This window comes from Tupaia chinensis, unplaced genomic scaffold (assembly GCF_000334495.1).
Source record: "Tupaia chinensis unplaced genomic scaffold, TupChi_1.0 Scaffold000361_2, whole genome shotgun sequence".
NCBI classification, from domain to species: domain Eukaryota; kingdom Metazoa; phylum Chordata; class Mammalia; order Scandentia; family Tupaiidae; genus Tupaia; species Tupaia belangeri.
Genome location: NW_006159858.1, coordinates 4,061,618 through 4,088,488, shown reverse-complemented (window position 1 = coordinate 4,088,488; position 26,871 = coordinate 4,061,618). Strand labels below are relative to the sequence as shown.

At 43.7% G+C, this 26,871-nt stretch overlaps 1 protein-coding gene across 2 annotated transcripts in view; it reads right to left on the bottom strand.

Annotated features, from left to right (window-relative positions):
- Positions 1-26,871, bottom strand: part of CDK15 (cyclin dependent kinase 15) — a 156,439-nt gene that overhangs the window by 29,595 nt on the left and 99,973 nt on the right. Inside the window, exons 12-14 of one of the 2 annotated variants that reach the window (XM_027773649.1) lie at positions 24,166-24,305; positions 12,489-12,631; positions 8,127-9,270 (exon numbers count right to left, since the gene is read on the bottom strand). In XM_027773649.1, coding sequence (XP_027629450.1) covers positions 12,522-12,631; positions 24,166-24,305 — 250 coding nt within the window. In that variant the 3' untranslated portion in view covers positions 8,127-9,270; positions 12,489-12,521. Of the gene's footprint in view, positions 1-8,126; positions 9,271-12,488; positions 12,632-24,165; positions 24,306-26,871 lie in introns of those variants that run through there. The other variant, XM_027773650.1, reaches the window with a different exon arrangement.

Genomic DNA, 26,871 nt, shown 5'->3' with positions numbered 1-26,871 from the left:
AACGCAAGCTGCCAGGTCTGACTTGAACTGCAGTCATCGGTGTGGGAGTCCAGCACCTTAACCATCACACCACCTGCCAGCCCCCCTTAATGGCTTTTTAATAATTGTACCTGTGCATTTTTCATTTCCCCTGTTCTCTTATCCTCCCGCAGACAAACATAGGCTCTTAATCTCATTGCCTTCAATCTCTGAAGCATCACTAATTCATTTATCTATTCATCCTCTAAGTATTTGCTAAGCTCCCGCTATGTGTCATGCAGAGTTCTAGGTGCCTGGAATACACCAGTGAGCAAAACATACCAAAATCTTTGTTCACATGGGGCTTCCTTTCTCCTGGGGAAGTCAGAAAATGCATTACAAATGTAAAACACCAGTACATAACATGTGGAAAAAACAAAATGGAGCAGAGCAAGAAGGAAACAGAGTGCCGTGTTCTAGGCAGAGGAGTCTATTCATTCAAAAAGACATTTATTGAGGACCTACTATGTGCAAAGAGACTGTTCAAGGTACTTAAAATACATTGGTGAACGAACGAAAGATTCCTATCCTCACAGAGCCCACATTCTCGGAGGGGGAAGAGAAACAATAAATATCATAGTAAGTCAATTGTGAATTCACAGAGCATGAAATCAAGTGATGACACATATAGAACAATAAAGCAGGCTAAGCGGATTCATGTGCAGGGAGTTCGCCTGTTAAATAGGGTGGCTCAGGGAGACGTTGCTAGGTCAGACTGAGCAAAGACTTTTTTTTTTGGAGAGATTTTTGTGTGTGTTTGCATACACTTGCCAGAGAGATAGGGAGAAAGTGAGAAATCACCCCCGCCCCCAGGGGACCTAGCCATGTTGCAATTTTTCTCCTCCATTCTCCTCTTGTGATCTTGGTCACGCATGCCCATGCACCTGGCGTGAGTTTTAAGCTACTGGGTCTGGGACTTCAGCTGCGGTTGATTACGTGGGAGTCCAGCGATGTCCATCACGCCACCTGCTGGTCCTGAGCAAAGACTTGAAATAGGTCAGGAAGTTGGCTTTGTAGATATTTGAAAGAAAGTGCCCCAGGGCCAGCTGGTGGCATGGTAGTTAAGGTAGTTGGGTGCTGCATGGCAGATAGCGCAGTTCGAGTCAGGAATTCGGTAGCTAGAAAAACACACCACTGGGTTGGAACAGCAGATGGTGTAATGGGTACCTTGCTGGACTCCCACATAGTCAACTGTGGTTCGAGTCCTGGACCTGGCAGCTTCAGACTCACACTGGGCGCATGTAAGTGTATGCCTAAGATCCTGAGAGGAGAATGGAGAAGAAGGGATTGTGGTATGGCCATCCCCCCAGGGGGGTGATTTTTTTCTTTCTATCTCTCTCTCCAGTAAGTGCACATACCCTATAGCAAAAATCTCCCTCTGAAAGAAAAAAAAAAAAAAAAGAAATAAAAGAATATACCAGGTGTGGGTGGGTGGTGTGTGTGTGTGTTCAAAGTCCTGAGAAGATAACAGAAGAGAAGGGATTGCAGGGTGGCTATCCCCTTTAGGGGTGTTTTTTCACCCTTTCCCCAGTGAGAGTACACATCCTAAAGCAGAAAATGAAAGAGAGAAGAAAGGAAGGAAAGAAGGAAAGAAGAAAAGGGTTCTAGGCAGAGGGGAGACCAGGCAGAAGCCCGAGAGGAGAACACACTTGGGGATTTTAGATTACCCATTGGTTTTCCCACTTTCTTTCTTACTTTTTTCCTTTGGTCCATAAAGATGCATAATCTTTTGGGGCCTGAAAGTGGCTCAGTGGTAAAAATACAATGGTCTGTGAGGCTGAACCACATGAGAAGGTTTTCAGTTTGAGCCTGGAGACCTCCCTGAGTACACAGGGCATGTCCCATGATCCAGGGCTGGCTGAGGCTGGGGATAGACTGCAGTCAAGACCTTGTTGGGATTGCAGCATGGCTATTCCCCCAGGGGATGATTTCTCACTTTCTATCTGTTTCTCTGGCTCTCTCCCTCATAAATAATAATAATTTTAAAATAATTTAAAAATAAACTTGAAAAAGGGATAATCTGGGGCCAGCAGGTGGCATGGTGGTTAAGGCACCAGACTCCCACATGGCCAATTGTGGTTTGAGTCCTGGACCTGGCAGCTTGAAAACCACGCTGAGCACACATACACGCAGGTCCAAAATCCCTAGAGGAGCATGGAGAAGGGATTGTGGCATCGCCGTCTGGGGCTGATTTCTCACTTCACCTTTCTCTTATGAAAGAATATGCAGAAGGTATTCCTGCTTCTGTGTTCTCACCACTCACTTTCTCTTTAACCCATCATGTTTTCCTGTGCCCACCATTCCACAGAAACTGTTATCGTGTAGGTTTTCTTTTTTTTTAACTTTTTTTTTGGGGGGTGGGGGGGGAGAAGTTTTTGCTATAGGACGTGTGTGCTCGCCAGAAAGACAGAGAGAGAGAGACAGAGAGAGAGAGAGAGACAGAAAGTGAGACATCACCCCCCACCCCCCAGAAGGGATGGCTACGCCCCAATCCCTTCTCCTCCATTCTCCTCTTGGGATCTTAGACATGCACGCACATGCGCCTGGAGTGAGTTTAAGCCACCGGGTCTGGGACTCAAACCATGGTCGACTACACAGGAGAACAGTGACATAGCCATTATGCCAACTGCTGGTCTCCATATCATGTAGGTTTTCAATGATCAGTAGCCACCAAAGTCCATGGTATTTCTTAGATTACACTCCCTAACACTTTCCCTTGCAGGCTGCTCAGTCTTGGAATGCAATTCTCAACTTCTTTCACACAGAAGGATCTAGTTTTCTCCTTCCTCCCCACAATGTCTCCTTCCCCCACCAATTTCTAGCCACTAATACTTCATCCTTCTCAGACCCTCTAAACGTGGGCTGTCTCAAGGTTCAGGTCTTGTGCTTCTTCTCCGGGTATCTGGTTTCTTAGGCAATCACATCCTGACGACTCCAAGAGCCATCAATATATAGGTGATGTCACAGAGAGCCTGCCCCCATGCCTGCTTCCAGGCCAGCAGTTTGTTCTTTTTCTTTCCCTTTCCTTCCTTTCCCTTCCCCTTCCTTCATTCTTCCCTTCCATTTTTCCTTCCTTCTTCTGTTCTCTTTCATTTTCTTCCTTTCTTGTTTCCTTCTTTCATGAGAGAGACAGAGATAAACAGAGACAGAGAGAAAGAAAGACAAATGCCCTCAACGGGGTTTCATATTGTGATCTGCATCCTGCCCCTCCCCCACAGCCTTCCCCAGTCAGCTGGAATCATGAGCACATGCACAGTGAGTGCAAGTGAACCCGGGAACATAACCCCAGCCTTCCATATGGCTTCCAGCAATGCAGAGCCTTGTGCTATTGCTGTCCCACTATGGCTGGGCCCACCAGCTCTAATCATCTGATGCATCTACCTGTACCTCAAAATGATTACCCGACTACAAATGATATAATAATTCATACAGAGCCCAAGAACAGAATGACCAGTCATTCTTCACTTCCCACGGCCTCCCACACCACTTGACCCCATAGTCAAGTAATCGCAGTAGCAAGTTTGTGTGTGTGCGCACTTACCAGACAGAGAGTGATAGAGAAAGCAATAAATCATCCCCCAGGGGGATGGCCATGACACAATCCCTTCTCCTCCAGTCTCCTCTCAGGATTTTGGGCACAGACACATACACCATGGCTTGAGTTTCAAGCCACTGGGTCAAGGTCTCAAACCACAGTTGGTCGACTACATGGGAGTCCAGTGACATAACAATTATACCACCTGCTGGTCCCTGCAGTAGCAAATTCTATTGGTTGGCTGCCTAAGAGCCATTCCCTATTTCTCTAGTTAAGAGTCATCTCCTCAGGGCCGGCAGATGGCGTTGTGGTTACATTGCTAGACTCCCACATAGCTGACCACCATTTGAGTCCCGGACCCAGTGGCTTGAAACTCATGCAGGGTGTGTGTGCCTGTGTACCCAAGATCCCGGGAGAAGAATGGAGAAGGGATTGCGGCATGGCCATCCCCCAGGGGATGATTTCTCATTTTCTCTCTCTCTCTGGCAAAGTGCACACACTGCAAAGCAAAAACCTCTACCAAAAAAAAAAAAAAAAAGTCATCTCCTCTGATAGGGTAGGCTCACATGTTGTCATGATTTTTCATTAATTGGTCCCTCGAGAAAGGAGAGCTTAGCTTCAATTCTGGAGGAAATCCTGAACATTCAAAAGCAGACACCGAATCCCTCTTGCTAGCATTTTAAGAGTGAATATGTGAGTCTGATTGGTATGATGTAAGGAGAACTGTACTTTCTTTTAAAAAGCAGCACACAAGGGACCAGCAGTTAGCATAATGGCTATGTCGCTGGACTCCCATGTAGTTGACCGCGGTTTGAGTCCCAGACCCGGTGACTTAAACTCACGCTGGGCGTGTGTGCGTGCGTGCCCAAGATCCCGAGAGGAGAATGGAGGAGAAGGGATTGTGGAGTGGCCATCCCCTAGGGGGTAATTTCTCACTTTCTGTCTCTCTGTCTCTCTGTCTTTCTGGTGAGTGCACATGCCCTATGGCAAAACAAAACAAAACAAAACAAAAACCCTCTCAAAAAAAAAACAGCACACAAGACCCAACCATGGTGGCAAAGTGGCAGCACAGTGCTCTGTAAGGCCGCACATACAGAAGATCAGGGTTTGGTTCCGTGTCAACCTGTACATGTTGGGTGTGGGCCCTGGTTGGCTGGGAGGAGAAATGTGGCATGAGACCCTCAGGGTGCTGAGCTTCTCTTTCTCTTTCTCATGAAATAAATAGATACATAAACTGGGAAAGTAAAGCCCACAGGAAGAGATGCCTTCTTCTCCAGCTGGACATTCTCATGTCTGCACGTGACGCTGGAACCACAGCAGAATCTTTTGACGATGATGATGATAGGATCCAGCCTGAGGACTGAGGCAATGAAGGACACTGAAGGACACTGAAGATGCAGTGAAGAAAGATGGGAAGAACCTGGGTCCTTGTGCTGGTTGGGAGCCTCTATTTCTGGACTTCTTGTGCAAAATAACGGCCTCATGGATTAAGTCACAGATCTGGGGTATTCGGTTCCCCAAATCATCCTGCCCCTTCTATATTTCCTTCACCTAGGGCTATCTTCTTACCCCCACAACTTTCTGCCTGACAAACTCTCACTTCATGACAAAAATCATCATCATCTCCTCTGTGATAGCATAGCTGATATGTTGTCATCAGATCTTGCATTTATTTCCATCTAACTCTCCATGAGGCTAGAAGGTCCTTGAGAAACCATTCATCTCTGTTTTTCTGGTTCCTTGGGTCTAAGAAATGTAACTGCTCCGAATGATTATTTTCTTCTAGAAGGTAACCTCGACTGGATGCTCCTAGAAATTTCGCTTCAAAGGTGAAACTTTTTGAGACTAACTCCAAGGTGAAATGAAATACACACACTTAAAGTGTCGAGGAACTTTAGACACTATCAACTTTCATAGAAATTCCTAGCACTCAGGCCACAGCGGGTGGCACGGTGGTTAAGGCACTGGATTCCTTCCTACGTGGCTGCCCACGGTTTAAGTCCCAGACCTGGTGGCTTGAACATGACAGAGGAGAATGGAGGAGAAAGGACTGTGGCGTGGCCAACCCCCTAGCGGTGATTTCTTACTTTCCCTCTCTCTGTCTTTCTCTTTCTCTCTCAGGTGAACATGCAAGCCCTATGGCTAAAGTCTAAAAAACATAAAAACTCCTAACACTCAGTGTTAGCGCTGTTCAACAGAACATTCTATAATGATAGAAATGTTTTATGTTTGCACATGCAATATGGTAGCCACTAACTACATGTGGTTATTGAGCCCTCAAAGTGTGGTCAGTGTGACTGATTTTTAGATTATTTTTAAAAATGTATTTATTTCAGGTCAGCAGGTGGCATGGTGGTAAAGGCAACTGGATGCCATGTGACCAACAGCACAGTTTGAGTGCTGGACTATGACGTGAAAAACACACTGGGTGTGTATGCATATGTGCCAAAAATCCTGAGAGAAGAATGGAGGAGAAGTGATTACAGTGTGGGCTATCTCCCCTGGGGAGTGATTTCTTACTTTCCCTCTCTCTTTTTCTCTGTGTCTGTTTCTCTCTGATACCCTATGCCAAAACTAAGAAAAAAAAATCTTCCTTTCCGAAGATAGATGTGGGTTGAGGTACCCCTTGACAGGGTCTTTTCATGCCACAGTCCTCCCTGAACCTTCTAGATAGCCAGGATCATTGGCATAACCAGAATGTTCAGGTTGACCTGGTATTTGAACCCAAGGCTTCCTATATGACTCCAGCATTACACAGTGGCAGCCTACCATCTGTGCCTCCATGGTTGGACCTGTGCCTGATTATTATTTTTAATTCAATAATTAATTCAAAGTTAAATAGTCACATGTAGCTAGTTGCTATCATGATGGACAGTGCAGGTCTATGTGTGATGTACCCCAATATTAGTCAGAATAGGCTAGGTTATAGTGTAGTAACAAATAGCCCCAAAATATCAATGGCTTAGAACAATAAGGTTTTGTCTCTCTTTCCCACTACACATTCATTGTATGTCATTTGGGAATTCTATTGAACATCTCATTCTGGGGCCATCTTGAATGCTTCTGGTCACTGCAACAGAGGGAAAATGAAAAGAGATTTGGAGGGCCTTGCATTGGCAATCAGATGAATGCTAGGTCCAGAAGTGGCACACGCCACTTCCTCTTACAATGAATTGACCAGCCCTATCACCCACTAGAGGGCTAAGAAGAATCCAGGTATGGAGCCTCAGAGACAGAAATACTAAATCAATAGCATAATGACTAAATAAGTAAACATCACTAAAATAGTTAATATGTCCAATTGAACAAAAATAAAATGTGTTTTAAGTCAGGTATGTGTCTATACAATGGAATAGATAAAAACATGAGAGAGGCTGGCAGGTGGTGTGGTGATTAAGGGTTCTGGACTCCCACATAGCTGACCACAGTTCGAGTCCCGGACCTGGTGGCTTGCTTTCTCACTTTCCCTCTCTCTCTCTCTCTCTATGTCTCTCTCTGGCCAAATTAAAATAAATGAATAAATAAAATTAAATGTATTTTTAAATGGGAGAAAAAATATGCACAAACACTAGGAAAGCTTGTTTTATGAAATCAAAGAATAAAGGAAGAATTAAAGGTTGTTTTAGAGTCTTTTAAATATTTTTATTAAGCTCTTAAGTAGGCAAATCCATTAACTAAGAAAGGAAGCAGAAGCATAATTTATTTTCCAGTTATAACAGAAAAAGGATAATCTAATCAATTTCCACTGAAAAAAATGAGTCTATCCATTGTTGCAACAATAGGATATTATCATAATTCTAAGTATAGTGTGTCCACAATTATTCAAAAGTCATTATTGGAGAGTTTGGAATTAGATGGAATCTTAGAGGTCAGCTGTTCTAACCTCCAATACGGGAATTCCTTGTACAGTTTTCTGTATCTTCATGGGGGCAAAAGGAGCCCACTATTATTGGGAGCACTCATTCTATTGGTGAACAGGTACTCAGGAACTTTTTCTGCTGTTTTAAAAGTAGCACACCTGAGCTGTTTGCCATAGCTGTGTAGCCCCCACCAGAGGACCAGCCTCTGCTTTGTGAAGGCCCTTACTCCTTAGGAAGGAGATTCTCTGTCTCCTCAGTCTGTTACCGCACACTAAGTCCATCTGCCTCTATGTGCGGTCAATGGGACAAGAGGCAGAGGCTGGACAAGAAGGGAGTTTATTTTTTGCAGCCAGGTTATAGGTAGATAGTCAACAAGTACCACCGAAGTATCTCGAGAGCTTAGCATGTACTTAAAGATACGAGATATAAGCAAGTGTAAATCATTCCTCACCACAAAGTCAATCACTTTCCTAATTCCTATTTTTCTTCAAATAACCATCCCTGAGTTCTCCTCTGACCATTCTTCAAACAGACCTCCCCTGACTCAGCACTTAGTCACACTGGTCTTTTTTTTTTTTTTTTTTTTTAAGAATTACTTTTTTTTACTTTTTTAACTTTATCCATCTATTTACTTACATATTTTTATTTGACCATAGAGAGACAGAGTGAAAGAGAGAGAGGGAAAGTGAGAAAGCAAGCCACCAGGTCCGGGATTCAAACCACAGTCTGCCATGTGGGGGTCCAATACCCTTAGCCACCACGCTACCTGCAAGCCCCTACATTGGTCTTGTTAGAGGCCTTTCTTCATTTCAAAATGGCCGTAGTACTGCTAGACCTCACGCTGGCCTGGTTTAGGTCTTCTCTTTTTGCAGCCCTGGTTAATAAGCATTTTTGACTGGAATAGGACACCAGGCTGAAGTTTGTACTGTAGCACTATTGGCCTCTCAGCTGAATAACTGTCATTCTTTCAGTGCACGTCTCTGCCCCATCATCCAGCCTACGCTTTGTCACCTTTCAGATCCAGATAGGCTGTTTCAAAGTGCCTTACTAAAATCAAATACTAAAGCAGATTTCTTTGGACTATTTGTATGTGTTTTTTCTTCTTCCATCTCAGACACTGGGTGCATAGTTACTATTTTTCAATTAGTTCGTCCTTGTTCTTCTAAAGTATTTATAGAGGGCTCTGGTTTCTAGGTTACAACATTCCCTGATGTAATCCCTAGACAGAAGTAATTTGAGTTTCCCTGTTTTCTTTTAGAAAGAGCCATTGTAGAAAATGGCACGTGTGTTAGCCTACAAAGATCTCTCATTTTTCTAGAGGGCTTTCTTGTGTATGTGCACATGCATGTGTGTCTGATGGGGCAACAGGGCTTGCATTACATCTTTGGAACCCTTTACTTCTATCAGTCTTCAGTATCTCTGCCATCAAATCAGAGCTTAGATTTCACATCACTTTTGCCATCACTGCAATGATTAGGATTCAGTAGAAAGAGAGAACCTGAAATTCAATTCTAAACAGCAACTCAGTCCAAACTCCCGAAATCTGGGTGAGGTGGGGTGGTAATGTGTTCTGATAATCCAGATAGTGAACAAAGAAACGCTCCTAGGAAAACAGTAACAGGTAGTCTTAAGCAAGTCTTTTTGCTGACAACTTTATCCGAATCATCTTCTCTGGAGACGTCTCCAAACTGGAGACTCATCCTCTCCTTGCCACAGAAGTTCTTTTGTTGGGAGAAATTGGAAGCGTATGCAGGAGTGACAGGTCTCTCTATGTACCTGGTCTCTCTCCAAATTCTTTCAATTGTCCGTCTCCCATCTGTCCTATTGGGAAATCAACCTTCTGGCTCAGGGATCTCTCTGTCAAAAGACAAAGAGGAAGAACTTACTCAAAAGTCCTCTTCTCAGACTATCTTAGTCTATGTGCAATTTTTGAGCCAAACACTCTTAAATTCTAGGCAATAACCTTCCATTGCTTTTTCTCCAAAGAATTATATACCGTTGGCTTTAACATCATAGTTAAAACATTCCAGGCCACAGGTAATGGTATAAAATCTGAGATCTGATACAAAGTAGACAGGAGGCTTCTTCTAAGTACAGGCAAATGAAAACTGAGACAACAAGAATGTAGCCCTGGAAGTAAATGAGAAATAAACAGACTGGAAATAACAAATAAGAGGCAGATCAAGTAAGGAAAGCCTGTTAAATGTGATTGCAAAGTTATTGATGGGATTATATTATATATTGATAGAAAAGGTGATGTCCCGGGACCAGCATTTGGCATGATGGCTATGTTACTGGACTCCCAAGTAGTCGACTATAGTTCGAGTCCCGGACCCAGTGGCTTAAACTCACGCCAGGCGCGTGTGCGTGCATGCCCAAGATCCCGAGAGGAGAACGGAGGAGAAGAGATTGCGGTGTGGCCATTCCCCTCAGGGGGGTGATTTCTCGCTTTCTGTCTCTCTGCCTCTCTCTGTCTTTCTGGCAAGAGCATGCGCCCTGCAGCAAAGACCTCTCAAAAACAAAACAAAACCCTCTGTCCAGATGTATAAACTACAACTGTAACTCCCCGCAACCCACTGCTTAAAACATGCCACGCTTTGGAATGAACTGTGTGAAGTGCCCATAGTAGTGCTGGCAATGTGGTATGTACCCATAAATTTTAGTTCCCCTCTATTTCTCTATGGTAGACATCAGTGTACATTTTTTCCATGCCTGAAACTGATGTTTTTGAGGATCTTTCAAGAGTCTTAATTTTGGAGGCATTGCTGCCAGTTGCCAAGTCCTACTATTCCAATTTACATTTTGACTCTCCTAAAAAGTGAATAATTTAACATAAATTCAATTCAGCGAAAAAGATTTACAGGCCCCAAGTGTCCATGTGATTACCGCTTTTAGTCTCTTTAACTCCAGCACTCTCCGATTTTGCTGATCCCAAGTCATTTATTAAACAGTTTAATTGCCCTAGCTTTTCCTTATGGTTCATCTCCTACCGGTTTTATCTCCTTACATGACTACCAAGGCCTAGGGACATCATGAGATTACTCCAAAGGAGCAGAAGCTGACTCCCCACTCCTTCAATGACTGGCTCAGGTGCCAAGCTTGACACACTGCATTGCATTGATTTCGTATTGTGACCAATTTACATCTACAGGTAACACTTACTAGCAGAAGGCCACTGTAGATCAGAGTCAAGGTAATTTCTCTACCTTTGACTGCTTAGTAATACAAAATAACAATGACAATAGAAATGATAGCTATTATTAATAATATGGCGTGCAACCATTTGAGACCATTTCCATTAGCGACTTTGATCATTTTCTTTTATTTTTTCTTTTCTTTTCTCTTTTTTTTTTTTGTTATAGGGGACATATGCTCACCAGACAGACAAAGAGAGAGAGAGAAAGAGGGAAAGTGAGAAATCACCCACTCCCCTTACCCCCAAGGAGGAGGGCCACACCACTACTCCTTCTCTTCTATTCTCTTCTTGAGATTTTGGATATGCATGCACATTTGCCTGGTATGATCTTTAAACCACCTGGGCTGGGATTCAAACCACAGAGTCAGCCATGTGGGGTCCAGTGCCTTTACCTCCATGCCACCTGCTGGCCCCATGTCTTGGATAATTTTACAAAGGAGAAACCCGTTGCTTTATAGAACACAGCTAAAGTTTACCCTGTTCTTGTAAATGGTAGGTTTGAAATGGCATAATTACATAGTAAAGACTCTGCTCTAGAAAATACTTTGCTTGGGAAATACCATATCATTGCATTGCCAATTGTAATTCCAATTCCATATTGTCAAAGTACAAATTTAGGCATTTTATAAAATATTCTGGGGGAACAGATATAATTCTAAGCTTCCATGTTATCCAATGAGGAGAGCATTGTCTTTTAAGACAATGACCATAGAAGAGCCAGAAGGCAGACATTCTTGATGTGTATAAGCTTTTAAATAGTGACAGCCAAAGAAAAAGGTCCAAGAGAAAGAGGTAAAGAGTTGAATCTTGCCATGTGAATGATTCTGAGCTGAGTGGATGGAGTCACCATCCAGGCCCCAAAAGTCTGTTAGGAAGGCCTACCAAATTGGTGGGCAAAAGAGTAGCCAAATCAAAATGCAATGCTCATGGTTTACAATATAGCCAGGGTCACCTCAAAGACTGTTTGACCCATCCTGCACATGGATTCTCACCTTCGTTCCTCTATCTCAATTACCGTTCCTCCCACTCTCTAGAGAAAGCCCAAGATGGGAGATACTTTTGTGAAATCTAAGAGCAGCTACACTATGGTGGCTCTGAGGGCTGTTCTGCCTCGCTTCTATGCCTGCTAGCATAACTCCTTTTATGGTAGAGTAGCTTTAAGAAAATAGTTTACATGGGACCAGCAGATGGCATAATGGCTACATCGCTGGACCCCCATACAGTTAACCATGGTTCAAGTCCCAGAACTGATGGTGTAAACTCATGCTGGGTGCATGTGTGTGCATGCCCAAAATCCCGAGAGGAGAATGGAGAAGGGATTGTGGTGTGGCCATCCCCTGAGGGGTGATTTCTTTTTTCTGTCTCTGTCTCTCTCTGTGTCTCTGGTAAATGGACATAACCTATAGCAAAAATCTCTCTCTAAAAAAAAAGAAACAGAAACTCCTTCACAGCACCCCTTCCTCCTCAAGATGACCTTGAAAAGAAATCTGTACCACCAAGGTGACCAGTCACCCTGGTTTACATGGGACTGTGTCAGTTTTAACACCAAATGTCCTGCATCCCAGCAAGCCCTTGGTCTTGGGCAAACTGAGCCATTGGCCACCTTTACTTCTAATTCTGTCCTCTGAGCTGACAGAACTACCTAAAGGAAAACAGCACGTCATTGTAACCCTGCATTCTACCCACGTCAGCTGAAGGCTCACAAAGATCTCACAATGCTCTCTCTCTTCCTTTTTAACAGCCTGTTCCCCAAATGAGAGAGACTAGGTCACCTGTCCCCTGAGCTGGGGATGAAGAGCTGGCCACAGGACAGAGGTGCTCTGAACCCATGAACACCTGGCAGCCCGTCCAGGGCAGCCTCACTGTGGGGACCACTTACTTGCCTGGAAGGATGTTGGTGACTTCTCTTTTTTCACCAGCATTTGCTAAACGGAGCCGGGTGCTGACCTTTCCGGTAGGAGGCCAAAAGGTCACACAATTCTGGCTTCAACCTCACCCCTGAAACCGTAAACAAAGACTCCTCTGTAGGGAGGAAAAGAGAAAAGCACCAACACATTATTTCCTGGGATCTTTCACAGTGTTTCTTTTCTTTTCCTTTTTTTTTTTTTTTTTTTTTAATGCCTGTCTGTTGTAGTATTTGTCACCCGAAGAGACATCAAAACATGAGCCAGACTTATTTACCAATAATTTACACTGACTCATGGAAGACTCGTTTTACTGAATCTACTAATACTTGCCAAGTGCTTCCTATTTAATTCAATTTAATGCAGTTTTACCAAATGAACACTTGGACAAGGTATAATGCTAGGGGTTGAAAATATGAAAAATATGATTAAAACCAGAACACAAACACACACACAAACACACACACACACACACACACACACACACACACACACACATACAAATAAGGGCCTAAAGTAGATCCAAACACAGGATTATAATGACCCCTCTCCTTGGGTCTACTGTGGACAAAGGAAAAACATAGACAAGGTGTCCTTAGGGCCTTGAAGAATGATTTGCTCTCAGTAGTTAAGGACTTTGGGAGAATATTCTTGACTCGGGGATCAGCATGGGCAAAAGCACAGAGAAAGGAAAGTGTTCGAGACAGGTGCAGTAAATCCTGCACGGTTAGAACAAGATAAAGCTGGTAGAGGGTTAGAACCAGTTGGTGGAGGGAGTAAATTTTAAGCCAAGGAGACTGGACTGTATCCCTGACAAAAGGCAGTGAGCATCGAGCTGGGCTAGACATGTTTCTGAAAGTTTCAAATCCTATTAGATATGTTAGGTGATGGATTTAAATAGATTCTAAGGTGCAACTTTTGTAAATTAAAACACACACACCACCTTAACCCTCCACTCCATGTATTCTGTCAGTTCAGAATGCTGGCCGTTTGCATTTCCATAAATGCCAGGGTGTGGGACCAGCAGCTGGCATAATGGCTATGTCGTTGGACTCCCATGTGGACAACTATAGTTGGAGTCCCAGACCTGGTGGCTTAAACTCACGCCGGGCACGTGTGCGTGCGTGCCCAAGATCCCGAGAGGAGAATGGAGGAGAAGGGATTGTGGTGTGGCCATCCACCCTGGGGGGTGATTTCTCGCTTTCTGTCTCTCTGTCTCTCTCTGTCTTTCTGGCTAGCACACGCGCCCTATAGCAAAAAACTCTCAAGAAAAAAAAAAAGACAGCTTGTGTTCAGTGCCTGTTGTTTCAAGTGCTCACTATGCTAAGGCTAGAAGCCCAGCTGTCTAGAAGTTAACATTTTAAAAGACCCATCTGCAAGATGGAGAAAAGAAAATTTTCTGGGAGATTGCTGTAAATTTAAAGATAATACATGCAGAACACCTTGTATAGTTCCTGATACAAAATACGCTTTTAATAAATCGTTGCCATTGTTGCAACCAATGATTAGCAGAGATACTGTCTGAAACAAACAAACAAACAAACAAAAAAAACAGCAAAAAGTTAGGAGCCATGTTGTCACCAAAGCGCAGCCACCAAACTTGCGCAGGGCATTCTTCCACTTGGGCATTTCTTTCCAAGGCCTCACAATCTGCACAAACCTGGGTTGCTCAAAATAGCTCAGGATTTAACAAAAACAGAAGCTTCTATCTTTGGCACACCAAGAACATAACGTGCCCTAAGACTATTGTTTACTGGAGGCTGCTTGCACCCAAAGGGGAGAAACAAACCTGCAATGCCGGACCTGCCTTGCTCAGTTCAGACATTTGCCGGGATGCTGTGCTTAACCTGTGGCCTCGAGGTTTTCGACGTGGAATTACGTATTTGCTAGTCTGGAAAGGAGTCTTCCAGTTTTGTTGATATGCAAAAGACATTTTCACAGGGACATTATAATATGCAGTGTTGATATGCAAAAGACATTTTCACAGGGACATTATAATATGCAATGTTGATATGCAAAAGACATTTTTCACAGGCACATTATAATATGCAATGTTGTATTCTCTTTTCTTTTAGCTCATGTCATAGCTAAAACAGTTAAACAACCAAAATAAATAATGTGTACACTTTACATATGACTCTCAAATCAACCCGAATCCAAACCAGCTTGGGAACTTCTCTCAGGGAGAAATATCTTCTTGCCTTAGGGAAAATGGCATGAAAAAGCTGGGATTCCCCTCAGGCTTCCTTGCCCCTCAAAAGCAGCCGCTCCTTAAGAGCAGGGAGAGAGTGAGAGACAGAGAGAGAAGGAGAGAGAGAGAGAGACTGAGAGACATTATCTGGCAGAACATGCTGGAAAGGCAACCAGTTAATCAAAAGGATTCCAATTTGGCTGTGGACTGCCAGCCTCTCCTTCCCAACTCATAGAAAAAGGAAAAGGAGTAGAAGAAAGGAAGGAAGAGCAAAAAAGATAAAGAAAGAAAGAAAAACGCTGTAGAGCGGCCCTCCTTCAGCAGTCTCACGAATGCAAAACCTTCCATTCGGTGACTCATTAACTTACTGAATCTGACAGCATAATTATCGCAGCTGCTCCAGGCTTAGAATAAATAAATACGAAAGTGGGTGTTTAAAATTTTTTGAGAAGGGAAATTCAGTCATCTAGACAGTCAGTAGGACAAGTTTATTTAAAACTTTTAGATTCTTATGTATTTAGATCATTTCGGAATGAGATAATGAGTTAGTTGTCTTCTAGTCGAATTCAGTTCCTGAGCTCCTGGATGTTGGCTGTCACCCCCTTCAAACTTTGCTTTAACTTCCCTTCCTTTGGAAATCTGATCCCGGTGTCTCCGTTTACTCTCCCTGGGCTGATAACCTGGTGAAGGCTCAATGCACTGGAGTGCAGGGAGTGCCTTAATGGGATTGAGGAGCTAAATAACCTTTCACAGGAAACGAGATAATCAAATCTCTTGTACTTGCCTGTAATGACTAAAAAGAGAAAGCACACATTAAAAAGAAAGCTTAAAAATGAAACCATCATCTTGCAACGTCTTGTAATGTCCCTTGTCACGTGGCTTGCGTGCTACTCTTGCACATCTTCAAGCCATCAGCTGAAGTTGCTTAGTGCATTTAATTATTCAGGGCGCACACTTCCTTGTGACTACGCGGTAATTTTAGCTCATGTGTATGTATATAGGCTTCATATCTTCAAAGCCCAAAGGATCACACAGTACTTTAAATTGAAGCTGCTAACTAACAAGGAGTGCACTTAAAACCCTGACTAGCGGCACAGTACATATGCATTTCCGATTAAAGCAGATGATCTTTCCTTTTAAAATTAATTAGTGCCTATTTATCTTTTCCTCTCCCTCCCGCCTTTCATTCTCCTAGGAATGCATTTATATGAACTCTTGTATTCAGTGAGTTAAAAGCTTTATAAAATAAACATTCTGTTCAATCTGGAGTAAAGGAAATACGAGTTAACCCATTGTAAAGATGGAGAAATTAAGGCCAATGAAGGCCAACAATGTATGTTTATGTTGGAAGAGAAAATAGAAAATGCGTGTCTTTTAACTCCCAGTTCAGAGCTCAGACTCCCTGTACCATTTTGTTTAACTCTCTCTTTTAAATACTAAAGACAATGTGATACCAACATTCAAGAAAATTTTTAAAAAGGGAAAAAAAATGACCTAAGATCCTTCTAAAATTACAGGAGCATTTTTTTTGCATTCTACCTGTTAATGTCATTAATATGCACAATAATTTCCACAGGAACACCACAATATGCAAATTTGTATTCTAGTTTTTTGTAGTTCATATCACAGCATACAGTTTTCCATAATTTAGTTATTATTTTTAAGTTACATAGTACTGCATGCTGAATCTATATGCTAAGATTTGTCCAATCAGTGCTCTAATTTTTAATACTTAAATTCTTTTACTTTTCTTTTTGATAACTTTTAAAATGTTATAAAACACAGGGGCTGGCAGGTGGTGTGGTGGTTAAGGGCACCGGACTTCCACATGGCTGACCGATGTTCGAGTCCTGGACCTGGCAGGTTGCTTTCTCACTTTCTCTCTCTCTCACTCTCCCCATCTCTGGTCAAATTTAAATAAATAAAGTTAAATCATTCTAAAAAGAAGTTATAAAACACAAAATGCAATGAAGACTTTTACTAATCTAGATTTTAAAAATTCCTATACAATGATTTCTTAAGAAAATTTCTAGGATCAAAAGTAAACGGGGGAACCAGCAGTTAGCGTAATGGCTGTGTCGCTGGACTCCCACGTAGTCGACTGCGGTTCGTGTCCCGGACCCGGTGGCTTAAAACTCACGCCGGGCGCGTGTGCGTGCGTGCCCAAGATCCCAAGAGGAGAATGGAGGAGAAGGGATTGCGGCGTGACCATCCCCCCTGGGGGTGATTTCTCGCTTTCTGTCTCTATGTCTCTCTCTGTCTGCCGAGCGCATGCGCCCTATAGCAAAAACCTCTCCAAAAAAAAAAAAGTAAACGGGATGGGGTGGCAGGTAATGGTATGCTTTTTGAGACTGACTCACATAGGAAGGTCCCAGGTTCATATCTGGAGACCTCCCTGAACATGCTGGGCACATATGTGCCGATGATCCAGATAAGGCTGAAGCTGAGAGTGGACCATGATGTGTAGACCTTCCTGGGAGTAACTATCTCTCCTGTTCACAGGAGAAATAAATAAACTAAAAGAAAAAAGTACATGGTTAAAGGGTATGACTATTTTTATAATTCTTGATATATATGTCACAATGCTTTGTAAAAGTTGCTTTAATTTACCTAGCCATCAACAAAGAATCATTTTAGCACAACCTCAACCCTGGGAGTCACAAGGTTTATAGATAACATAACTATCATAACAATCATTTGTATCTATTTGATTACTACTGAAGCTATTTATTCCACGTGTTACTTTGCTCTTACGTCAATTGCTATTTTATGCCCTTACCCAATTATCTATTCAATTCTATTCATGTTTTTCTTATGAAGTTGAATGAATTACAGAGGAAAACAAAGATAATTGCCTTTGATTAAGAAATCTTAAAACTTGGGACCAGCAGTTGGCGTAATAGCTATGTCGCTGGACTCCCATGTAGTTGACTGCGGTTCGAGTCCCAAACCTGTTGGCTTAAACTCATGCGGAGCACGTGTGCATGCGTGCCCAAGATCCCAAGAGGAAAATGGAGGAGAAGGGATTGTGGCGTGGCCATCCCCCTGGGGGTTGATTTCTCGCTTTCTGTCTCTCTGTCTTTCTGGCGAGGGCATGTGCCCTATAGCAAAAAAAACTCTCAAAAAAAAGAGAGAGATCTTAAAACTCAAGGGTGATGTGTTTGTTATTATATAAAAGAAAGAAAGAAAGAAAGAAAATAAGATGGCACTGAGGAGGGGATCAGTGGTACTGGGGCATGACCTCTATCAAACATGAACTTGATCCCTGTTAATTGTGAGAGATTAAACATGTCTAATGGGATATGTGGAGTCTTTCCCAGAAAGGTTTTAGAGTAAAGTGTATGAGATAGTGGAAAGTGCACAGGACTGGGAATCAAGATCTTGGTTCTAATCCTGATTTTGCTGCCTAGGTCCTATCTGTTCTTTAGTAAGGGCAATGAGTAATGGAAAGAGAATGGCTTGGGAATCTGATCTGAAGTCAAATCTTGGCTCTACCACTTATTAGTTATGTAACTTTGGGCAATTAGATTCTCAGGTCTAATTTTCTAATCTGTAATATGAGGATAATAATTCAAGATTTACCAATTAGTGTATAGACTGAGTTTATGTAGAGTACATAGATGCTCAATAAAAGGAGGCTACTATTATTCTTCCCTGGGTGTCAACGACTCGTCTATATCATGAAGGTATGGAATATATAGTGTCTAAGTTGTAAGATCTCTAACTCTTTCTTAAATGGCTTATCCACTTGGAGACTCTTGTAGCTCATGATGCTAACAATTTTAACCAATACCAACGCTTACTAGTGCCGAGGGATTTGGTTTATTCAGACTTTCAGTTAACACAGCTCTATATAACATCGTGTCAATCAAACACTTTCTCTAATGTATTGGAATAGGTTGAGGACACCTTTGAGCACAGAATGTGAAGATGCATGTTACACGGGACACTTTCTAGTTCACTCTTTGATGCATTGTCTCTTAAGTATCGATCAATGATAAATTTGAAAGGTGGAAAGAGGAGTCCGAGTTACGTACCAAACTCCTAGAAGCAGTACAGAGTCAAGATTTTTCCTCTTCCCCTCTCCCTTGTCATCCCCAGCCTCTGAAACCTGGCCTCATCACAGACTAGGTAATAAAAGCAATAAACAGAATAGGCTTGAAATCATATAAAAGCATACAAAGAGCTAAAGGAAGCCTCATTCGTACATGTTAAAGAATGTTGAAACTGCACACAAAGTCATAGAATGATAGAGACTAAAAATGCTGATGTGAGTTAAGATTGTGCCACTATGATTACAAAGAAGACAAGATCTGAATAGTGATAGATGGTATTGACAGGAGTTGGCCATTCTTCTCCCTGCACGCCCTTCCTCTCCAACCATTCTGACCTACTATCTTCCAAGACCCACTCATCAAATTATCCTGGATTTCCACAGCCAGAGTTAATCTCACTTCCTCTGGACACTCAGAGTACTTTACATGTGTTTACTTGTTCTGCAGCTGTTTAGACATTTGTCTCCTTTCTTGAAGGATTGTAAGTTGTTTGAGGACAGGGTCCATGTCTAATCCACTTTTGTGTCTTTCAATATCACACCCAATAGACACTCAGTAAATCTTCCATGAACGAACTGGAACATACTGGGTTGTCAGGAAAGTTAAGACACATTTTTGCATAGAAAAACAAAACCAAAAAATATGTCACGACTTTTCCGACAACCTAGTAATTCTCCTATTACATTAATAACCCGCGTCTATGCTGAGACTCAAACCTAAGTCTCTGGGTTCATAATATCAGAGATTAAAAAAAATAATAATTGGAGCAGACCTGAATAGAACAATGAGACAAAATGCCTAAAGGTGGGAGAAATGGAATCTGTATTTGCAAACAAAAAACGGTTAAAAGAATACAGCCTGGAGAAGTGACCTTTAGGAAGTAACACAGGAATCTTTTTTTTTTTTTTTTGGAGAGATTTTCACTGTAGGGCGCGTGCGCTCGCCAGACAGACAGAGAGAGACACAGAGACAGAAAGCGAGAAATCACCCCCCAGGGGGGATGGTCACGCCGCAATCCCTTCTCCTCCATTCTCCTCTCGGGATCTTGGGCATGCACGCACACGCGCCCGGCGTGAGTTTTAAGCCACCGGGTCCGGGACACGAACCACGGTCGACTACGTGGGAGTCCAGCGACATAGCCATTACGCTAACTGCTGGTTCCCCAGGAATCTTCAAATATATTAAAGAGATAATATTAAAGGGAGGCCTGAGGTTCTGCGATTGGAGCAAAGCATAACATGCCTCTGATTTTAAGAGGGCAATGTGAGTGAGGCCGGCTGAAGAACGTTCGAGTGCAGTTACCAGGGTGGTGAGAAGAAAGGAAGGGGTAAAGGCCATGCCTTCCTCCATCCCTACGCTTACAGGGTAGCCCGTGGATTTTGCAAAATTACCTGTGAGCCAATTGCAGGCTTTCAAGTTTTAATATTTTTCCCCCCTAGGATGTGAAAACCTGTTTTAAAGAAGATGGATTTAGTTCAGGAAGGAATGGGAGACGCAAGCATGGGATTTGGCTAGTAAAATGGGACCAACCCAGAGACAGAGAGAGACAGCCTTTGATGTCCTGACGATCAAGGACCATGGCTTAAGGACCAGACTCTTAAATCACGTGGCATTTACTGCCCCAGATAAAAAATACTTTTCTGGATCAGTGTCTGTAGTTCAAAATGGCTAGGTTCCAAAAGCAGTCTTAACTTTCCAAGGGTAACATTTGGAAGGTTTCCTGCAAGAAAGAATGGAGCCAGTTTCTAGAAGGGGCAGCTTAATGATTTTCTACTCCCCCCGCCCCCCAAAATCATTAAACGGGTGTTCCTTTCCCAAAGCCCAAGTTCATGCTGAGGGCAAAGGGAATTAAATGAAGAAGCTGAACCTGCAGCTAAGACCAGAAAGTTGCCAAGGGCCTAATTTTAGGTCCTAGCTGCCCCAGCTGACGTCCTGCTTTGCTGGCTTGGCCACCAGGACGGCAAGTGTGGCCATCAGCCTGTGTCTGAGTGGCAGGAGGGCTCCTTGACCATCTGCAAAAGCAATTAGCTTGCTGTGGGGCGTGTTTTGGGAGGGACTACCAATAATTTCTCCTTCAACAAATGTTTCTTCAGGTGTTCGAGAGTCAATAAAGGAAAATGTCAGAACTTGGCAGAAGTTCCCACAAGCTTGCCAGTCTAATATTCACGCTTTTCCAGTTCAGAGTACTCTCCAAAAGGGAGCTAATCCTGGAATTCCTGTTTTTTCATGGCAAATAACCCTCTGATAAATGTCCTCTGGCTCCGAGCGTACTGCCACAATCTAGAGAAAGTGCTGTTTGGGACCTCTCAGCTTCATGAAAATTGACATGGATGGATGGGAGCAATTTTTTCATTTCGTGGGGAGTTTCTACACCTCTCTTCCCTTGGATTTAGGCTATCCTTCCACTCGCCACATATTTCCCAGTCACAGGTTTTTATGCTTTAATTGTCTTCTTCAGAGGGCAGACAGTAAGAGCTGGCATCTTCCAGATCAAAGGGGAAACAGAATATATTGTAAAATGACAACTCTGTTATCCTGCAACCAGAATAAAACCAGAATAATAAAAATGATATAAATATAAGCCCCTAAATGATTCCATACTGAAATGCCATCAGAGAGCAACATTCCTTGCATAATCATGGCAGGGAAACTCTCTTTACAAATCACTCACAAGAGCATGTCTTATTTTTGCACAATTCTCATGCTTGGGGCAGCTCTCCGCAGGGAGGGAGAGTCTATGTCCCTGCAGGCTGGGTATTGTGATTACCTGCTGGTGCTCTCTGTCTGCAAAGGAGGCTCTTAATAATGCTCACTGCCAGGGGCAATGAAGAAGCAGGCTGGCACTGCCAGGCCCAGGGAATGCGTCCCTTAAATCATAGTGCGCCCCGGATGAGGGCTGCAGTCGGTCACGAAGGTGCGCAAAGCAGTCTCTGCTTCTCTCTCTTCCTCTGTTTTTCTTTCCAATTTTCCTGGTAGCTTTGCTTTCTCTACTCGTCTCATGCCCTGTCGGTCTGTCTCTATATGTATTTCCATTGCACACATGTACAAGCACACACACACATGCACGTGAACACACACACACAGAGGCACAGGCACACACACACCCAATCCCGCCCCCCTTCCCCTGTCTCTTGGCGCCGGCCCTTTCATCTTCTCCCTCGGGGATTCGAGATGTCGCTGCAGGAAGTGCTTGTCCGCGGAGGCAGCAGCAGCAGAGCCCTGTGGCTTTGACAAACCTCATTTAATTGGGAGGAAGCCAGGAGAATTTGAAAGAACTGAAACATCCACGAAACTCCTTTTATCAGGCATAATTTAAACTCTGCATGGAAAAACCCCTATATGTATAAAGAAAAGTCAACTTCCCTCCTGCTGTGAGCACTCCTCGTCTCCCCCCCAGCGCAGGCAGGCTCCTGCAAGATTCCATCTTTTCATTTTTCTAAAAGTGTCAAAGTAGATTTGGGCTCTGTGGCTGGGTGAACAGAGAAGGAATACAGATTGTTCTCTCTCTGCCTCTCTTACACCTGCACGCGCACACTCACACACATACAAGCACACACACACACACACACACACACAACCCAGAGCCCCTCTGTTGGTGGCTTTGCTGTGGATCAACTAGGAAGAATCAAAACCCAAGTTTCTAAACAACACATCACTTTGGACAGTGATTGTTTCTTCCTAATTACCCTTCCTCAGGCAAAAGCTGGTGCCTAGAAGACTTTGAAGATCCCCAGCGGGTCTCAGTGTGTGGAATAATAGATCCTGGAGGAGGGCCTGTGGGGGAAGTTTCCTTAAGTGGTGAGAAAGGAGTGTGGATGTGTGTGTGGGTGTGTGTGAACACCCAAGCGTGTGTGCTTGCGTGAAGCACTGAAGTTAGATGTGCCAAACCTGAGAGAAGAAAGCTAAGAAGGAAGGACCTTGGGGCTCAGACTGGGAAGAGGAAGTTGGGATGGGAGTGGGGGAAGGGCAGGGCAGAAGTGGGGCCAGGGGGACCGGGAAGGGAGCGTTGCAGGTCTGCTTGCAACGTCTTTTATTTCACCCACATGCCAGATTGCACCCCTCCCCTCCTTCCAAATTCCGCTGCAGATTCACTCCCAGTCTAATCCATCTCACTTGAATTACTCCAGTTCCTCCGAAGAATTGCCTTGAACGCACACGGTCTCTGAACATCTGTGGTTGATTATGCACAGATTTGAGCTGTTTAGATATGATTTGTGCTAATATGTGTACGGGGGCGCCCTGTTTCCTCTTCCTCACCCTCTTTTCCTCCTACTTCGTAAGATCCTTGAGGCCAAGGACAAGCCTCTTGTTTTCCTCAACTTTTTATAGTACTTTGTATGTTCTTGACACTTAGCGGCAACCTAATAAATACTAATGACTGACTCTTCCTACAGGGTTAAGTAAGACATTAACCCCAGTTGTAAGATTATGGTTATTTTTGGAGAGTCTAAATGACTCAATTTAATAATAAAATACTTCAACAAGTCCCAAATTAAGCGCTTTGGCCTGTTGCAGGACAGTGTCCTACAGTGGGGCTACTTCTGCAAACCCTGTGACATGGGCCAGCTGGGTCTGCCCCTCTTAGGAAGTAGCCCTCAGGCTCTTCTCTGTCCTCACCCCCTTGCACCCATCTTGGCTCCCATCCCTGTATCCAGTCTGAGCTGCTGGGGCCTTCTTCACTTTTTTTTCTCTGCCCTGGGACTTCTAAAACCTGTTTCCAGTGGAATGATGTGGCCGTTTTCAAAGAAACCCCACCTAAGGATAGGCTCCCATGACCACACTTACTGCCCACATCCTCCGCGAGCCCTTCCTGGCCATGTTCTGGGAAACACGAGGAGAGCTGCAGCCACATGACCCCTCAGCAGATTTCAGATTCGGAGGATGACCTCAGGCCCAGGCAGCAAGGGCTGACTTCAGGGCAACGAGTGTTCCCAGTGGGCGGCCAGCCTGGGAGGAACCTCGGCACTTCCTTCTGTAGCATCGTATTACCAATCAAGAAAGGTCCAGCTCTCCTCCGTGACATATCCATGTCACCTATCATCTTACTCTACAGAGAGAGAGAAGGGGCTTGTTAGGAACCTTGGTTTTGCTTCTCCGGGCACATGGCAGCTAACGCAAACGACTCAGAGGCAACTTTCATCTCTTAATTCTCAAGTGTAAGTGGGTGTGTGTGAGTTGATCAGGTCTTACGGGGAGGTCCTGTCACCTCTCCCTACCAGAGCTTTAGATTTTAGAGAATCTAATGCACAACGCCGGCAAGAATGAACTCTTGTTTCTCTCAGGCAAACTGGTTTCTGACTTTACTTTGGGGCACAAATCTAGGATTCTCCACAGTTAGGTGAAAACACTGAAGACACTGACACTTAACACTCAGGCACGTGTTCTCTCTCTCTCTCGCTCACTTACCATTGGGAAGCTGGTACAACTGAGACGGCAGGGCTCTGAAATAGTCATGAACAAGTGCTTCCTGGGCAGAGACGCGGTCTCTAGGAAAGCCTTTCAGCATTTGGGAAGCCAGCTCTTCAGCTTCAGGGACGCTGCCCAGCCTGGAAAAGTGGGAGAGAAAAAGAGAGTTTCTCCAGAGACTTCCCTTCCGAAAAATAATGGAGGAAAAACAAAAAGTAGAGGAGATGGCTAGACATAAAAGTACGTTTCAAGTAAAATCTCACTGGGAGTACTAAAGTTGATGGCCAATGGCCAGAGAGCTCCCACACTAAAACACGCACTTGTCCTGTTACCAAGATGAAGAGGGGAAACATCTCAGCACCCTATCACTGAGCCCCTTGCCCTCCACTGTGACTCTGGGGACCACATACATGTGAAGGACACATTTTTAAAAAAATAATTATTTTACTTAACTTCATTTATTTATTTATTTATTTTAATTTGACCAGAGAGGGGCCAGGGGTGGGGTGGGGGAGAGTGAGAAATTAAGCCACCAGATCTCAGACTCAAACGCCAGGGTTGGCCATGTGGGAGTCCAGTGTCCTTAACCACTATGCCACCTACTGGTCCCAGGACACATAATTACAAAAGCAGAAACATTTCATTAAAGATTTTTCTTTGAGGGACACAACAGCCTCAACCAAGCCAAAAAAACCTGGTTAAAAATACATTCCTGACTCTAACTTCAAGGGCAGCAAGCAAAGAATTCTGGAGGGAGGCACCAGCAGGTACATGGAGGCTAAGATGCTAGATTCCCTCGTGGCCAATCACAGTTTGAGTCCTGGATCTGGCAGCTTGAAAATCATACTGGGTACATGTGCGTGCATGTCCCAAATCCCAGAAACAGAATAGAGAAGGGATTGCAGTATGGTCATCCCTCGTGGAAGGTGATTTCTCACTTTCCCTCTCTCTAGCTCTCTCTGGTGAGCACATGCACCCTATGGCAAAAACTTGGAAAAAAAATTCTGGAGAGGGAAGAGAGAAAAGGTGACTATAGAGAGTGAAGACTGGGTGGAAAACATCTTTCCTTATAGTGTTTTTAAAGGTCAACCACCAGGGGTATAGCTAAGAAACTCTCTTGGTTCCTCCGAAATGGAGGATAGGAAGGGAAATAATTAAGTACTCAAATTACAGTAGGACAAGTCTTTAAGTTGACCTTGTGTTGAAGTATATACTTGGAGATGAATGAATCCATTTATTGACAACTACTATGTACTAGTAGCCAGTTGGGTCTGGGAGATACAGGATAATTTTCTGTTTTTCTGACAGCTTAATCTAGGAGAAGAATCAGACACCCATCAAATTATAAATATTATATAGATGTCTAAGTACACCTGTGAAGAAAAGACCTCTGCTATGGTCCGAACATTTGGGTCCCTCCCAAATTCATATGTTGAAGCCTGATCACCAAGGTGATGGTATTAGAAGGTGAGGCCTTTAGGAGGGTGAAGTCTTCCTGAATGGAATTCGTGCCTTTATGAAAAAGACTTGAGGGAGCCCCTCTGCCCTTCCCACAGAAAGAAGGCACCATCTATGAAGGAGAGAGCCTTCATCAGACACTGAACCTACAGGTATCCTGACTTCTGTCTTCCCAGCCCCCACAACTGTGAGCAGTAAATTTCTGTTGTTTATAAATGACCCAGTCTAAGGAGTTCTGTTACAGTAGCCCAACATGATGGAAATAGCCCTGATACCTGGCCTAGAAAAAGAGGAGGTGGTCAGGGAAGGCTTGAGAAAGTGGCCTAAGAACCGAAGAGACCTATGGTACTTATGCACACCCTGTGGTACAAGGGAGAACAGTGAGTTTAAAGAAGGGAATCAAGGCTAGCTGATGGACCCAGGACAAAGAGAGGAAGAACGGCTCCATTTAAAGCTGGGCAGGAATCAGAAGGTGGCTTAGTGGCTAAGGTGTTGGACTCCCACAAGGTAGACCACGAATCAAGTCCCAGACCTAGTTGCTTGAAGGTCATACTGGGTATGTGTGTGTGTATGCCCCAAATCCCAGGAGGAGAATGGAGAGGAAGGGATTGTGATGTGGCCATCCTCCCTGGGGGACGATTTCTCACTTTTCCTCTCACTTTCTGTCTCTCTCTGGTGAGTGCACGTTCCCTTTAGCAAAAACCCAAAATAAATGAATAAATAAAGCTGGATAGATGACTAACAGGGACCTAACCACAGGCTTTGTGAATCTTAATGCTGCCTATCTACTTAAGGTATTTGTGAGTCTTTATTAATCTACTACCAGTCATTTAAGTACACCCAATGCTACCACCTACAGATAGCTTTATAAGTGGAAAGCCATGAGAGGGAGAACTGCACATCCCAGAAGACCATTAACCACAGGACTGATGTCTGACCTTCAGAAATAAGTTGCATGGCCATGACACACCTTAGCAAATCCCCAATTTAGCAAAAATAGATGGGCTAAGCTTTTTTTTTTTTTTTAAATAATTATTTTATTTAACTTCATTTATTTTTTAATTTGACCTGACAGTGGGGGCAGGGGTGGGCGGGGAGAGAGAGAAAGCAAGCTGGTCCAGGACTTGAATTGTGGTCGGCCACGTGGGAGTCTGGCACCCCTAACCACTACACCACCTGCCGGCCCTTAGATGGGCTAACTTAATGTCAAATCACATAATCAACTAGAAGCAAGAAAGAGCAGGCTCT